General features: G+C 43.2%; 1 protein-coding gene across 1 annotated transcript in view; it reads left to right on the top strand.

The window, feature by feature from the left end:
- CACNA1B (calcium voltage-gated channel subunit alpha1 B) overlaps positions 1–15,166 on the top strand; it is a 315,999-nt gene that overhangs the window by 228,302 nt on the left and 72,531 nt on the right. Inside the window, exons 20-25 of the mRNA XM_026059653.1 lie at positions 330–1,151; positions 2,422–2,639; positions 5,019–5,139; positions 9,227–9,356; positions 11,030–11,089; positions 13,043–13,149. Of these exons, the coding sequence (XP_025915438.1) occupies positions 330–1,151; positions 2,422–2,639; positions 5,019–5,139; positions 9,227–9,356; positions 11,030–11,089; positions 13,043–13,149 (1,458 nt within the window). The remainder of the gene's footprint in view (positions 1–329; positions 1,152–2,421; positions 2,640–5,018; positions 5,140–9,226; positions 9,357–11,029; positions 11,090–13,042; positions 13,150–15,166) is intronic.

The raw sequence follows: 15,166 nt of genomic DNA, 5'->3' as shown, positions 1-15,166 counted from the left end.
TGATTTTTGTAAGCAGTGACTTTAACCCTTCAGTCTATACGTGAGGCTTCCAAGCAAGATGGCCATGTTTCAGAAATTAAGAGAACTCCATTCCAGAGGACCTGTTTTGTAGTGCCTCTGCGTGTGGGACAAACTAACATTGATGATCCTGCTGGCTTTCCCTGCTCATCTTTTCCGCCAGCCATTCTCTCTCCATTCCTATATTTTCTTTTGTTCAACCCTCTAATTCCCTCTCGGCTAAAAAATTCCTTTTTCTTTTTTTTTTTAATACTTTTTAGAGAATATGTGCAAAGTTGGATACTGACTTTTCATCTTCCTCCCCTCCATAGCAAACAGCAGAACTCCTCCAAATCCAAGTCTGTTTGGGAGCAGAGGACCAGCCAGATCCGGATGCACAATTTCCGAGCCAGCTGTGAGGCGCTATACAACGAGCTGGATCCAGAGGAGCGGGTGCGTTATGCTACCACCCTTCACATCCGGCCAGACATGAAGACTCATTTGGATCGGCCTCTGGTGGTCGAGCCAAGGAGCGAGGGGAGGAACAATATCAGCAAGCTGAGCCCAGGGGATGTGCAGGAAGTGGAGCAGACCAAGATCAGCTCCGCTGATGGTGCAGAGGCTCCCCGAAAACACCACCGCCATCGGGATAAAGACAAATTGGGAGAGCAAGAGAAGGGTGATGTGGCCAAGGATGAGAACGGGGAGTCTGGCACCAACAACAAAGAGGAGCGGCACCGACAGCACAGGAGCCGCAGCAAGGAGGTGGAAGGGTGCAGTAAGGAAGGGAAAAGTGATCGCAACAGGTGTCAGGAAGGGGGAAAAAGACACCATCGCCGGGGGTCAGTGGAAGAAGGTGCGGAGAAGGAGCACCGCAGGCATCGGACTCACCGTCATTCTGCCGAACGGCAAGGCAAGGAAGGCAATGGGACAATCAACGGGGCCAGGAGCGAGCGGCGTTCCCGACACCGGGGAGGATCGAGGTCTGGGAACCGGGAAGGAGATCCCAGTTCAAAGGGAGAGAACAGTGAAGAGCCTCACAGACGTCACAGGTTCAGGAGCAGAGCGCTGTCGACATATGAGTCAGTGGAGAAGGAAAATGGGGAGAAGGAGGGGGAGGCTGGAGAGAAAGAGCACCGCAATCACCAGGCCAAGTAAGTGAACACAGCACAGCTAGACATGCCGCTGTGGCAGCTCAGGGGGCAGCAGACCCCAAATACCTTTCAGAAAGCAATTTATTCACCTCCCTATGGTGTTCCCTGCTGTTCCTTTTAAACTTGCCCCAGCCTTGCCCTACAGTATAACCTGTTGTTCCATTTTGTTTAAATCGGTAACAACTGAGGCTCCTAAAGATGACTTTGCTCCATGCCAGCCCATAGAATAGCTCAAGTTTAAAAAAGAAAATAGATTTCTCGATGCAAAAGCCAACAGGCCTGGTAGGACTGTCTGCCCAGTCTCCTACATAATGCACAACAGAGTATTTTCACAGCCTCTGAAGGAAGTTTGTGTTTGAGTTACATATTTTTAAATGGCATTCAGCCTTGCTTACAGCCCTTTTGGACTTGTTTTTTTATGCTATGAGTCCGTAGGCTGTATTTCCAGTTGTCATAGCACATGGCTGCAAAGGAAGTCGCTTCTTCCATAGAAAACAGTGATGTGTCCTGTTCTGTTTAAATCTTATGTTAGTCAAGTGAGAAAAATAGTACCCATGAAGCATTTAGAATAGTTAATAAGAAAAGATTGCCTTTTCAGCTTTATTAATGTTATAAAGAAATTTCTTTAGGATTCCTTAGCATTGAGCACATGTCACCATGGGGAACTATGAGGGACATTGAGATAATATTTTTCCTGTCTGTGTTATCTTTCTTTCAGATGGATTAAAAACACTTTGCATATTGCTTAGACTGATCATATGCACAAGTCCGCTTTCCTCCTCACTGAAATATAGCCACTGCTAGAGTGGAAAGTATTTATTTAGCAGCTCACATTAACATTACAGAGTGGTTTAGGAATGGAAATGCATATCACTAAATTTAAATAAACCTGCAGGAGAACATTGAGAAGCATAATGTCAGACTTCATTCAGAAACTAGCTGATGCTGGAAAGCTAATATCACCCTTGCATAAAAGTGCCACATGGTCCTTACTTATGAACCTCAGTTCTGAGTCTTGGTAAATAAAGAGAAGTTACTTCCAGTGGCACAGTTCCTCTTAATGTCGTGCTTGGATGTTGGTTCAGAAGTTCTCGGAGGGAAAAGGTCAGTAACCAGTAAGGTTTCCTGCAGCTTGTGGGTTTTCTGCAAAGGACCTGTATGTAGAAAACAGCCTATGAAACCTAGCTAGAGCATCTTGCAGCGTCAGGGTACATGTGTTTTCTTAAACCTGCTGAGGCCATGTTTAATAAACTCTGCTTTTGTGTCTCAGGGAGAATCAGTGTGAGATAGAGGCTAGTGGAAGTGTGAGTGTTGTCCCTGTGCACACCCTTCCCAGCACCTATCTGCAGAAAGTGCCGGAGCAGCCAGAAGATGCTGACAACCAGAAGAATGTGACTCGGATGATTCAGCCGCCTCTGGACAAAACCACCACTGTGAACATCCCTGTCACTATCACCGCCCCTCCAGGGGAAACCACTGTCATACCAAGTGAGTGCCTTTGTTCCCCTGCTATTCACTGTGAAGCTGCCAGAATAGCTATCTTTCTAAAGAGCTACCCCCCCACACTGAGCAATGAGCTCTCCTGGCCACCAGCATCCTTGCAGGAGATGGACATGGGGACCTGGTGTTAATATAGGTTCTAAAGTTCATGCAGCCTGCAGGAACCCAAAAGGTGAGGGTCGCATGGTGTGTCTCGAAAACACTGTGTAAGAGATTCCCTGGAGATGGCACACCCAGAGCTCATCCATATATCAGCCGTGGGAGCCCAGACAGTGTAAAAGAGCAAGAGAGACAACAAAGCAGAGTAATCAAGAGCTGTGCAACAAAATAAGCAACAACCTTCCCCAGCAGACCAGTCAAGACCCTTGCTGTGAGCATGGGACCCAATCCTCCCCTCTGCATTATCATGTTCGTTTGCAATGCTGTTTGCCCCAGTTGAGTAGCACTGCACTATGGCTCCTCTGGTGCCCCAGAGACCCGGGTGGCCACGGATCCCGCAGTGAGGAGCTGGCAATGGTGGCATTGCATTAGAGCCAGTAGATTGAAGTCAGGCTTCTTTGCTTCTTACCTTATCCCATCATGGAGTGGCAGGGGGCTACACAGCTATCACAGTATCCATTGTGTGACCTGGGCACTTTGGGATTGTAATTATGGTATAATCTTAGAGCTTCTTACAACCCTCTAATGCATCTCAGTTTCAGAAGATCCACCCTAGCTTTGTTCTTTTCCTAGACCCTGCCTTGTGTCTATCGGGGTAGATTTAGGTTGTTCTGCAGACAGTCCCAAGATCATTCTGCCCATGCTCAAAATCCACTCAGGTACAAGCCTGTTCTGACCTCAGATTTTGTGCCTTCTGTACACTACAGCACTTCCTATGAGCAAGTAGACCATGCTAAGTGGGGCCTAGGCACAACCAGCTGGAGTCCGAGGATACCCAAGCCAGCACTAAACAAGCTATTTCAGGACAGGAATAAGGGTAGTTGCAGCAGCAGGAGGCTCTGACACCCCAGAGCCTCACTCTGCTGCGATTAGAGAGCATCCAGCACCTGAGTCAGCTTGAGGCCGGTCTCCGGCAGCGCAGACATCGCCATAGAGAAACCTCAAGAGCTGGGAKTGCTGATGAGAGTGTGTGGAGTGCAGAGTCCAAGAGGTCTGCATTAAGTCGCGAGCTGTCAGGACTCTCCTTCCTTAAGAGGCACAGCTAAGAGCTAGCAGTCTCTATTTGTGCTTTTCCACTGTATTCTGTCAGCCACATGAGATTTGTCTTTCTTTTTTTTCTTTCTCTTTTTTGGTAATTTTACTATATTGCAATACTGAGGTCCTATCAGTCACAATTTATCAGAAACTCTCCTTTTCCTGGCTATTTCCTGTATATCTGTCTTGAGATACAGTAAGGAATTTATTGAACATGTCACTCCCAATGAAATATCATTTTGTTGCAAAATAGAAAAGTAGTAATAAAACTGCCTCTAACACATGATAAGTGGGTGGGAGTTTTGGATTCCAGGTGCTATGAATTAATAGTCAAGTGTATATATCTGTCCAAGAAAAGAATTTGCAGCATAAAATGTCTTCCCGTTCATATATTAAGCATTATCTTAAGTAAATTATCTTATAAACCTGCTGAAAGCAAGCTTATGATGGCAATTAGAGAATGCATTTCTAACCTTTTGGAACTGAGGTTCAGAACAGTCGAAGGGGATCGTGAAAGCTAAAAACCTTACTGTGGGATGGAGCTTGGCACATTCATACAAGGGGAGCTATGCCAAAACTGAGATGCAATATGCAGGCACATGTTTGAGTGGTCCAAGAAGTCCCTTCTAAGCCTATGTTCCTAAAGCTGTGAAGTTTAGCCAGTCTTAGCCCGTCTTAGCCCCAAAATTATCAAAGCTCATCTACGAATTTGCTCCCCCTCACGTTCCAAAGCCAATCCCACTACTGGTTTATGAGGAAGGATTCAGAATTGTGAGATTGGTTAGGGTTACCAGCTGATCCTCTCTCCCTAATTATGTATGATATTTGGCATGGGATTTTGATCTCCAGTTTGGCAGCTCTTGAGTAAATAAATGTAAGGTTTCTGTGTTTATCTGCACTGGGCATCTTCATTTCCTGGCCRTTTCAGATATAGTGCTCATCAGTGCAGTGGTTAAGGAGCAATATAATTGTAGTGTATATCATACGGTTGTAAATAGCTGTGATAATAATCAAATGATTGTTCATCACATTTAATCAGCATATTCAAAGGCTGCTCTTCTCTATCCCAGCTGCATTGTTTCCATATCCAGCTGTTGCAGGCAGCCTGCTGTGTGAAGGGTGCGGATACATTTTTAACTCTCTCATTTCTCTTTCCTTAAATTCACATCACAGTGAACAACGTTGAATTTGAAAGTAAAACAGAAGAGAAGAAAGATGTYGATGACTTGACGAAAAATGGACCTAAACCAATCTTGCCTTACAGTTCCATGTTTATCTTAAGTCCTACAAATCCGTAAGTCCTCTGACTTTCTAATGCTGCTTATGGGTTACATGTACTTCAAGCATGGGTATTCAGAGAAGTAACATTAGCTTGATCTTCATCTCTGTCAAACACACTGGAAAATTAAATAAATACATATGTAGGTTGCAGACCAGATGCTGCCGTTCAGCTGGCCTCTCCTATGGGAATAAATTGCCAGTATAGGGAAAGGAGACTGACTTAGGCAGGCTCTTTCTAATTGCCCTGCTGGTGGTCAGATAGGTAATTGTTTGTTCAATTATAGATCAATAAAGGAAACATGCCCAGTGTGATTCAAGAGTATGGAAAAGATGTCACTGYGGAAAGCTGTTAACAGGAGAAGCCAACTGAGGGATATTTTTGATGTCAGCAAATTCTTGCAGGTTCCCCAGTTGGAGTTTGTGCTTTTTCCATGCTAGTATCCTCACATCACTGAAAACTGAACTTCTGGGAAAACGTGAATGTTTTTCATTTGCTAAGGCTGAGAGTACAGCTTGTGGGATCTGTTGGGATTATAACATTTCTTCTGCTTCAGGCATCTCTGCCTCATGGGGAGCTTTGTACTCAAAGCYTGTAAATACTGAACGTGTCACTTCGAAGTGCTGCAGGACTAGACAAGTGCATCAGGAGTTGTAGTAATTCTAGCATAAAGGCCTGTGAGTCATTTTAAGTAATAACTTAGGGCAACAGAGGACGTTTGAAACTTCTGCCAACCCAGAGATCTGCTAGTAGCAGATGTGATCGTTTCTCTCGTGTTTGGTTAGACTTGTTACAGTTCTCAGCTGTTGTCTTCTGTGGTTGGACTCTGCACGCTCAGATACCTAAGACGGACTCGGGCCCTTCCTTCGGCAACTCGATTCGAGAGAACGATGAGTGATTCTAGACCATCTACTATGCAGGACTGTGAGATCCCAGCTCTCTGTACAGTTAGTGGAACAAAATAGGGCCACATTCATGCTGCCTACTCAGAGTATTCATCTTCAGCATCAGAACTGCATCTGTGGTAGAAGCCATGGTCTGGCACCCCTGGATAGTGGGCAGGCTGAATCACTTCCTTGAAAGCCAGTGCCAACTGTGTAATTCAGGCTACAACCCTACGTGCTCCAGGATGATATAGCTATGAGTGTGTGCCCAGATGGAATTTATCAGTGGGAAAAGTTGGAGGCTATTTTTCAATGCCAGCAGTAATAGAGGGAAAATGACCCCAAATTACCACTGATCTAATCTCCAAAAGGAAATGAACTGAAGACTCAACATGTGCCCCTTTGTCTCAAGCCCACAACAGAGACATTTGTGTTTCCTCTTTGTCTTCTCCAGCCACCTGCCAATTAGACCTCATAATAGTAGGATAACTGAGCCAGAAGCCCGCAAAGTTTTCCCTTTTCAGAATGCTGTAATCACATTGTGCAATTTCAAATAAGGCAACATATTCTTTGAATTTGTGAAAAACACAGTGAATGGGASGGGAGAGCATTAGCTGATGGGGTGCACTCATAGTGCAGCAGAAAATAAAGATGAACTTGCTGGCGTAAATAGGAAGCATTCAAATTATGGAGCTTGGACCCTGTCTGGCTGGATAAGGAAACATTAGTTTGTTCCTAATAGTTGGTGGCTCAAGTCTTTTTGTTTTGGTGTGACCACCAAAAATGAGCATTAACTGCAAAATGGCTGCYAAAGACAGCATTGCAGAGGCGGAAAGCTAGATGGTCCCAAGCCCAGAAGGATGTGAGCCGAGGAATGGACTGGGCAGCTAGAGATGCGGCAAGTTGTCTTGGTTTTGTATGTACGCTTCTCTTTTCTTCTCTCACCTGTCTCACAAGTTATGACCTTGTGAGCCTCRTAGTCCGGGATTTGGTATGTTGTTCCTGTCTCCTCCTTGCCTTTCTCTCCTGTCCCCCTCCTCCACAAAACAGCTCTTCCAAAAGATCATTAAAATAAAATAAAAAAGTTTGCTGGAACAGAGTTGTTATTACACAGGGCCAAAGGGAAATAAGACAAAGACCAAACTCTTATGAGTATCAACAACGTTGAGACGCGGTCCTGTCGCAGCGGGGGGAAGGTATTGGTGTTATTATCATCTCTAGGCTTATTGCAAACAGATTTATTGAAGATGGTTATCCAGTGTAGTCATAGCAAGCGAATCTTACTGCACATTTGTTATTGCCCGAGTCTCAGTTTCTTACCACTCCAACAGTTTCTTGTCAGAGGTTCTCTTAACTCCAGGAGAGTAACCTTGAGAGGAGTCCCAATGCAAGGGGACATTCACYGTCGTGCAGCCTGCTGCCGTGCAGGAGAGCTTCATGGGCTCCAGGCTGCAGCGCTRTTTATGGACACGGAGTTTGACTCCTGGTCATACAATATTTGGTGTGGAGATGTACCTTTTTTTTTGCTGATCTCATGCTGTGTTGGGGAAGAGATACCTTTTTGCTGACCTCATGCCATKTTGGGGAAAAGATACCCCTTTTTGCTGACCTCATGCCCATTCTGGCCTCACCAGTTGCAACCAGTATCGCCTAGTTCTTCCTGGTCAGCCCTGGGCTCTGTCAGTTATTTGCAGTCAGCTGGGGCCCGAGATAAGGTGGGGGGAAGTAGTTATGTTCCACCATGGGTCCCAGTGGCATCCCCTCAGATCTTACCTCAGGTGCTAACTTCTCAAGAAAGGTCTTTCTGCTTTCCCGAGATGTGATTTTTCACCATACCTACTTCTAAATTACTCTCTTCCAAACCCCGCAGGAGATGCATGACCAGGGTGCTGCTAGTGGACAAAAGARTTCTGAAAAGCGTAATCGAAATGTATTACTTTTAAAGTGCCACCCTTTTAAAACACGCACATGCATTTAAAAAGGTTTCTCAAGCAACACTGGCGGTTTACAAATGTTCCTGCATCTCGCTGCTTGTTATGAATGATGAAGATCTAAAAACAGGGACTTGTTATATCTCCAATGAATAGAGTTTTGTGTGTGAATTACGGTTACAAATGCTGTTGAAAAAGTTGCCTTTCACTTCTGTGGATTTGTAGAGCAAGAAGATGATTATCCTGTCCTGTCGGATAGATAACTGGAGCTAAGGGAGCCGCAAAGCACTGTTCTTTCTGTCATTTCATATCAAATCTGTTTCTCTGGTATTTGTAACTCTTGTTCTGCATCCGTCGGTAAGCTGGAGAAAAGTAGTATATAAGCAGATGTGAAAAAAAGAATTTTAACCTAACTTAGCATTTTCTCCGAGAAAATATCTATATAGTAACTGAATTACTTTCTCAGCCAGCAGAGTTGTTGGTCATTACATATATAATTTGATCCTCAGGCACAAGTGCTTTATTCGACTGACAAATAGAGTGCAAATGTAGAATTCTCTGTGTTTGCAGTTAAATATTTGTGAACTGCGCTCCGATAAAGAGTTATTTGGTGAAATTTGTGAATGGTTTTGCATTGCTTAGAAATTGAACAATTGTCACTTTTCTTGCACGCAGTTTGTGAACAAAATGATTAGGTTAAAGTAATCACATACATTATTGTAAAGTATTTGTGCAGCTTATAAAGAACAGCTTAGAATAAAGTGCATGCAGAGGTGCCTGGCAAGAGAGAGATTGCTAGAAATAATACTTATAGTTACGGCGCCAGTTTCACCTAAGAGTCCCAAAGTACACAGCATATTTCTCAATTTCAAAGGGATTATTTGATTTTAAAAGGATTTCAAAACTAGTTTTGAATCTCTCAGGACTTTTACCTGTGAGTTCAAAGTGAAAAAGGATTGAGAGGCATATAAATATGATTTGTAGAATTGAGTTTCAATGCTCAAAAGCTCTCAATGCTTTTTAGACAGATGTCGTCGCTTTGCAGAAGGGTCAAGTCAGTGCAGTGGAGAGATGTTGAATGTCTTACCCTGAATCCCACCACAGATCTGTTGCAAACCTGAGTTTAAAGCTATTAACCCCAGTTTCTCCTTTCTTACACTTATTGTAACAGGAATCCTAAAGGTGATGTTCATGATGAAYGTTGTCCTTCTGCCAGTCTTTTGTACCACAGCAAAGAGCTTGACTTACAGCACCCGCAGTAGCTCTATGTGCTTTTGTTGTTTTTAGAATTCGGCGCCTGTTCCACTACATCGTCAACTTGCGCTATTTCGAGATGGTCATCCTCATAGTTATAGCCCTCAGCAGCATTGCCCTGGCTGCAGAAGACCCTGTCCAGGCTGAGTCACCAAGGAATGATGTGAGTACTGACAACACAGCCAGAATAAAGTCATTCTGCTTCTCCCAGCAGTTATGCGCGTGGCATGTCTGTTCTATCCCATCCCCAAAGGATATCGCAGTGCACTAGCGAGTGGATGACCCAGGGCCCRAAACTCATAACCAGTCACTGGAAAGAGCAGCTGTTCGTGAGCATGCTCTTATCCTGCAGTAAAGACAGCGCAAGTCAATCTGAACCTTTTTCTTTGAGGGCTAGGGACTTTGTTCCTGTCTTCCCCTGCTAAAACAGGAGCTGTTCTTTTATAATATATTCTAATTATACCATTACACTACCAAAAAGTTCAGAGTTCGTGGCCCTTGCTGCTGTTTTAATCAAGTCCAAGCCTGAGAATCTGGAAATCGTTGGTTGGTTGGCCCATGCTAGTTATGCGAAATGAGCCTGAAAAGCTTACTGATCCATGGGTGTCGAGCCACACTCGGAGACTTCACAGATGAGTGCTGTTGTGCACCGAAATAGGAGTGTGCCACCTCCTATGTGAGCGCACAGCCCAGCAGCGGTCCCCGACTGCATAGCTGGGTGTCAGCACAGAGCCTGGCTACAGCCTGTCACACACCCACGGTTGGGAGCGTACAGAAGTGAAGATTAAGACYAGAAACAATGAGATGCAGTTGTCTAATTTTGGACTCTTTAATGTAGATATCTGCATCATGCATAGTCATTGTATGCTGCCTATACATTTAYAGAAGTGSATTTTATTTTATATTTTATTTTATRTTTATTTTATTTTATATTTTATATTTTATGTTTTATTTTATTATTTTATTTTATTTTATTTTTAAAGAGTGCAGTGCTCTTGACTCTGTGTTGTTTTAGGCCAAGTCACAATTACCTGTATGGATTTATATTGATTTAATATCCATTCAGTGTATATAGTCAACTGAATCTAAATGTGAATAAATGCATCCCATTCATGGGGTCACGTTAAGATTTAGGAGGACTGCAGATATTTGAATTGACTGGTATTGCATTTACCAGGGTGTGTGCTGAGGAGCCTGTGTTTAAACAGGCCGAGGAACTGAATTGCTTGAGAGTACAGCTTGGCCGACCAGGTCAGAGCAGGAAATGCTTGGTCTGGCCTCCTTCTGAGTCTGGCCAGCATTAGCCTTTTCAGAGGAGGATCCAGGAATCCCTATATCAGTAAGGAGCTGAAGTACCTACAAGCAAKATCTCTTCCTGATCCTTAATAGCTGTGCAATGAGTTTTACCAAAAGGAATTTATCACTGTTTTGCTCTCCTGAGGTCTTTAATAATACCATCATCAACTATTGTAGAAGAGAAAGCCAGGACTTCTGCACAAATGCTGGCAAATAAGCTCCCTGGGAAAAGATATTCAAATGTTTTCATTTGAAATTTAGCCATTTTACTGTATTRTACCTGCCATATACACAGGCCTGCGGAAGCAACCCCCGCACACATGCACTGCATTCTGGCTGGGACTGGAAAAAATATTGCTGTTTTTGAATTAGATGATTCAAGTTTGTGCCTGAACTATCTGACAGCCTCCCATGTGAGGAAATTTGTCCATTGACACTGTAGTAAATAGACCATTGCTAGAATAGTTTTTAAGCTTTGCTTTTGTGCAGATTATTTCTATGTGTAGTCTCCTCTAATACAAATTTCTCTTTCCGATTTAGGCTCTGAAATACTTGGATTATATATTTACGGGTGTCTTTACCTTTGAGATGGTGATCAAGGTAAGAATTTCTCCAAATAGGAATGTTCACAAGCTCATGCAGATTTACACTCATGTCTTTCTGGGAATCTGGAGAAAGATGGTGAAGCGTGACATAGATTCCTGGTGTGCCTAGAGGGCAGTTAACGATGCTTTAACTCAGGAATAGCACTCAAAAGTAGCCAGTGTGTCCCAGATGCTTTTCTGTAGCATCTCTCCTGCTTTTTAGCATCTCCAATTTCATGGGGGAAAATAAGGAAGTCTTTAGTAGCTGCGGTTGTGTAAGAGATTAAGAAATGTGAATGGTGCCTGATGCAGAGATGTCTGTGAATGCGTCAGGACACAGGAGCAATATCTTTGGAAAAAGAGCTTTGACACGCGTCCCCCCACCCCGTTCATCTCCCTGGGGTACTAATTCAGAGGCCTTGTGATGCTGACCGAGGTATCTGTGGGGTTAGCCAGGTCTTTGAACCAGTCTGCAGGCAGGTACGAGCTCACTGTGCACGYACCCTGTGCCACCAGGGCAGCTCCGTGCCAACAGCGTTCGTCTCGGGGCAGGACTGAGCTCCAGATGATAGACCTTACTGGGCAGCTCTGATCCTCCCCTTCTCCTYTGGTGCTGATCAGGAATGTTAATAACTGATTCTTGGTTTATCTCGTTTCAAAAAGCTGAGGATTTYGCTTTGTAGCTGGTACATCCCTGGGCAGGGCAATAGACAGTGCTGAATCTGTGGGGCAATAACTTTCCGGAAAGCACAGTTCTAATAAAGTCAGCCTTGAGTCTTGGTGTGATGATGGAGTTCATTTTTACTTTCAGAACAAGATGCAAAAGAGACACAATATAAAAAACAGATTTTCCCTCATTTGTTCAATTTAAGAAGGTTGAAGCTATCTGAAAAAAGTTTATATGGGTAATTGCAGAGCTCCTAGCAAAGCAGAGAAAATGACTAATAGGCATTTTGAGACTCAACTTTAGAAGATCCTTAGCAGCACTGTGAGGAGAGAGACAGAGTCTTATATAGAAGTCAGCAACGCTGCTACTCTGCGCAGCATCTGTCAGCGAGTGTTCAGAGTGGGCATTTTTCTTTCTGACTRTTGCATTCGGTTGTGGTTCTTCTCATCCTCTTTTTGCCTCTTTTGCCTTTTTATTCTGTAATATTCTCTTCTGATTGTTAATTCCTAATAATCTTGTTGGATGGGAGTAGAATAAAAGTAAGCTATTTGGGTGTTTCACRCCAACAGTTGTTCCCTTAAATTAATGTCTGTCTCTGCAAAGRTTCCTATATAGCAGTTAATGTTTTTGTCTGTCATGGTTTTGGTTACAGTTTATTCACTTCAGCTTTGGTTTTGGCCGAGCTCTTTGTGCCCATAAGAGACAGATAGTTTGATTAAGTATGACTAGAGGTTGTTCTGTTGGAAGTTATTATAATGAAAACTTTGCTTTGGGCTGATGGCAGATTTCTGAAGAACACCGCAATCACTGCATGTGTGTTAAACAACGAGCCAGTAAATACTACTGACAGATATATGTTTATGGGAAGACTGAATTCTAAAAGAGGGAAAAGATGCCCCGTTCCCAGCATACCATCTGGTTTACCGTAGTGTAGTGGAATAGTTCTCSTCTGATAGTAAAAACCAGGATTGGAAATATGAAGAGTTGTTTCTAGGCATGATTGAAACCATGGAGAGCGTTTGCAAAGCCTTGTGTAGGGCCTCCCCTAGCTTCTGCCCACACTGAGGCTGACTCGTGCCAATATTATCTACTTCAGAACTAACCCCTACCTTAAATAACAAAAACAAACCTCCCTTTCCCTGCTGAGTCCTATCACGAACGAAATCTATGTTGTTTGTGAAACCCTGAAGAAGAGTTTGTGAAAGGTCATTTGATCGAGGACGTTTCTCTGCTGTACCTCAGCAGTGTTGAGTCAGTACTTGTTTTCTTAAAACTTCTTGTTTTGATGTGTTTCCTCTGAAGATGATTGACTTGGGCTTGCTGCTCCACCCTGGCTCCTATTTCCGTGACCTGTGGAATATCCTGGACTTCATTGTGGTCAGTGGGGCCTTGGTGGCATTTGCCTTCTCGTAAGTACATTCTCCTTAAAATCCAAATTTCTAGGAAATATGCTGCAGGGGTAGGCAGGACCCTGGCATAGAGCTAGTTGAAGTGCAGAGTTTGTGGTTCCGTTTCTCAGTGAAATGTTCAGTTTGCACCTTTTATCACCTCAAAGCTGGGGGAAGAAAAGCCCTAAATTTAAGTGTTGTGGAATCTCTTGAAAATTCTTCCAACTTTATGGTGAGTCCATTCTCTGTTCTTTCAAACGTGAGCCAAGATTTTTGTGACCTTCTGGCCAACTTCTTTCCCAGGACTTATTATTAACAGTTTCTGGTAGTCATCCAGGAAATTGTTTTAAAAGTTTTTCTTATTATTAAAAAAATACTAATGAGATCAGCTGACATCTCAGTGAAATCTTTGCAAAACACTATTTTTAGAGTAATAGATGTTTCTGATTTATTTACCTTTTGCATTTTTCTCTTGTACTGTTCTCTCATTCAGGGTACTTGTGAGAATGCCACTTCTAATGCTAATTGTTCCCTTCCTCAAGTCACTGCTCTCTGTTTATGACATTAAATAATGTTCCATGTACTCCTTTAATGTCATACAGGATTTTGAGCAACAGACACTGATGAATTGTTTTAAAAAATGAAGATCAGTTTTCAGTTTGAATATATTTCTTGGAACAGACTGTAGGAAGAGTAATGCAGGCTCTTCAGAACTTGGGGAGCTCAGGTTGGATTCTGGAAAGAAATTTTCCCCYTGTAGTTCTGGGCAACTGCATAACTGTATCGCTAACAGTTTCCATTTTCCTGGGAAATTCTAGGAATTGACCTGGAGACAGATTACAGGATATGGCCAGTTCAATCTTCTGATAAGGTAGTCTTGAATAATTACAGGGAACATTTAGCATCCCATGCCCTCAGATTCACTCACCTGTTTGTTGACAGGATGATTAAAGAAGGTGAAGAAATGAACAGCATTTTACTTGCTAATGAAAAAACGCATTCACCTGGCAAGGAAGAGTGAGAGTGTGTTTTGTATATTTGAGAATGACAGTGATTTTTAGGCAGACAGCCATAGCTATTGCTCCTCTTATGTGACTGCGCATCACTCTGCTGATGCAAAATGCTTTTTGTGTCCCTGGCAGCCTAAAAAGTTACCAGATCTTTCTGATAAAGTTGACCTGGAATGTTTCTCAGAAGTCTGTCATCTTCTGAGGTGTCAAAATTCCTTCCCCATTATGGCTGTGAGGTCTGTATTTTAGAGCTTTTATGCTTCTTCGTAGCAAGTGTTGGATAAAAAGCATCTAAGATGATTTGACTCCTGCCGTGGAGTCTCTGAACAGAAGGATAGGGGATTGGCATTGCTGGTATGATTTTTGAAGCAATGGGCGAGTGGCACTTTTCTTTTGCCCCTTTTTSCAATAAGGCTGTATTAAAGACGGAACAGAGGAAGTGGACCTTAAGTCATATAAGTGGATTCTTTAATCCTATACTTGTACTTTGAATCAGCTGTGACCAGAGCCTTCCTGTGAATGGTTAGATGATCAAGCTGTGTCGTTTGCTGTCCTTCAGTGGAAGTGACAGTGACAATTTTCTGAATAGAGATAGTGGGGTCTAGGCTTTTTGTACCCAACCCTGCCCTGGAGACTTGTTTTGATCTAGAGATAGTGGGGTCTAGGCTTTTTGTACCCAACCCTGCCCTGGAGACTTGTTTTGATCTTGGAGCAAGTTATGTCCAATATAAATTTTTCAAAAGGAGCCTGTCCCCTGTCTTTTGGAGACTTTGCCACTACATGTTAGAAATTTGTTTTTCAGAAGAGCTGGGTGCTCTGTTGTAGGCAAGGCCATTTTGGAAGGGAAGAGCTGAGCGGTTTTTGGGAATGTGTCTTGCTTACCTGAAATTGCACAGCAGAGAACAGAGCCTGTTTTTCAGGCTTGACTAGACATGTCTGTGGCTCAATGTCCCTGTGTATGAAGTGTATTACCATAACATCTCTCAGCTCTGAATGGGGTAAGACTGAGTTAAGCTAAAGGTTCTTAA

The sequence above is a fragment of the Apteryx rowi genome, unplaced genomic scaffold (genome assembly GCF_003343035.1).
Source record: "Apteryx rowi isolate R43461 unplaced genomic scaffold, aptRow1 scaffold_16, whole genome shotgun sequence".
In the NCBI taxonomy this organism is placed as follows: Eukaryota; Metazoa; Chordata; class Aves; order Apterygiformes; family Apterygidae; genus Apteryx; species Apteryx rowi.
This window is presented reverse-complemented; position numbering and strand designations above follow the sequence as displayed.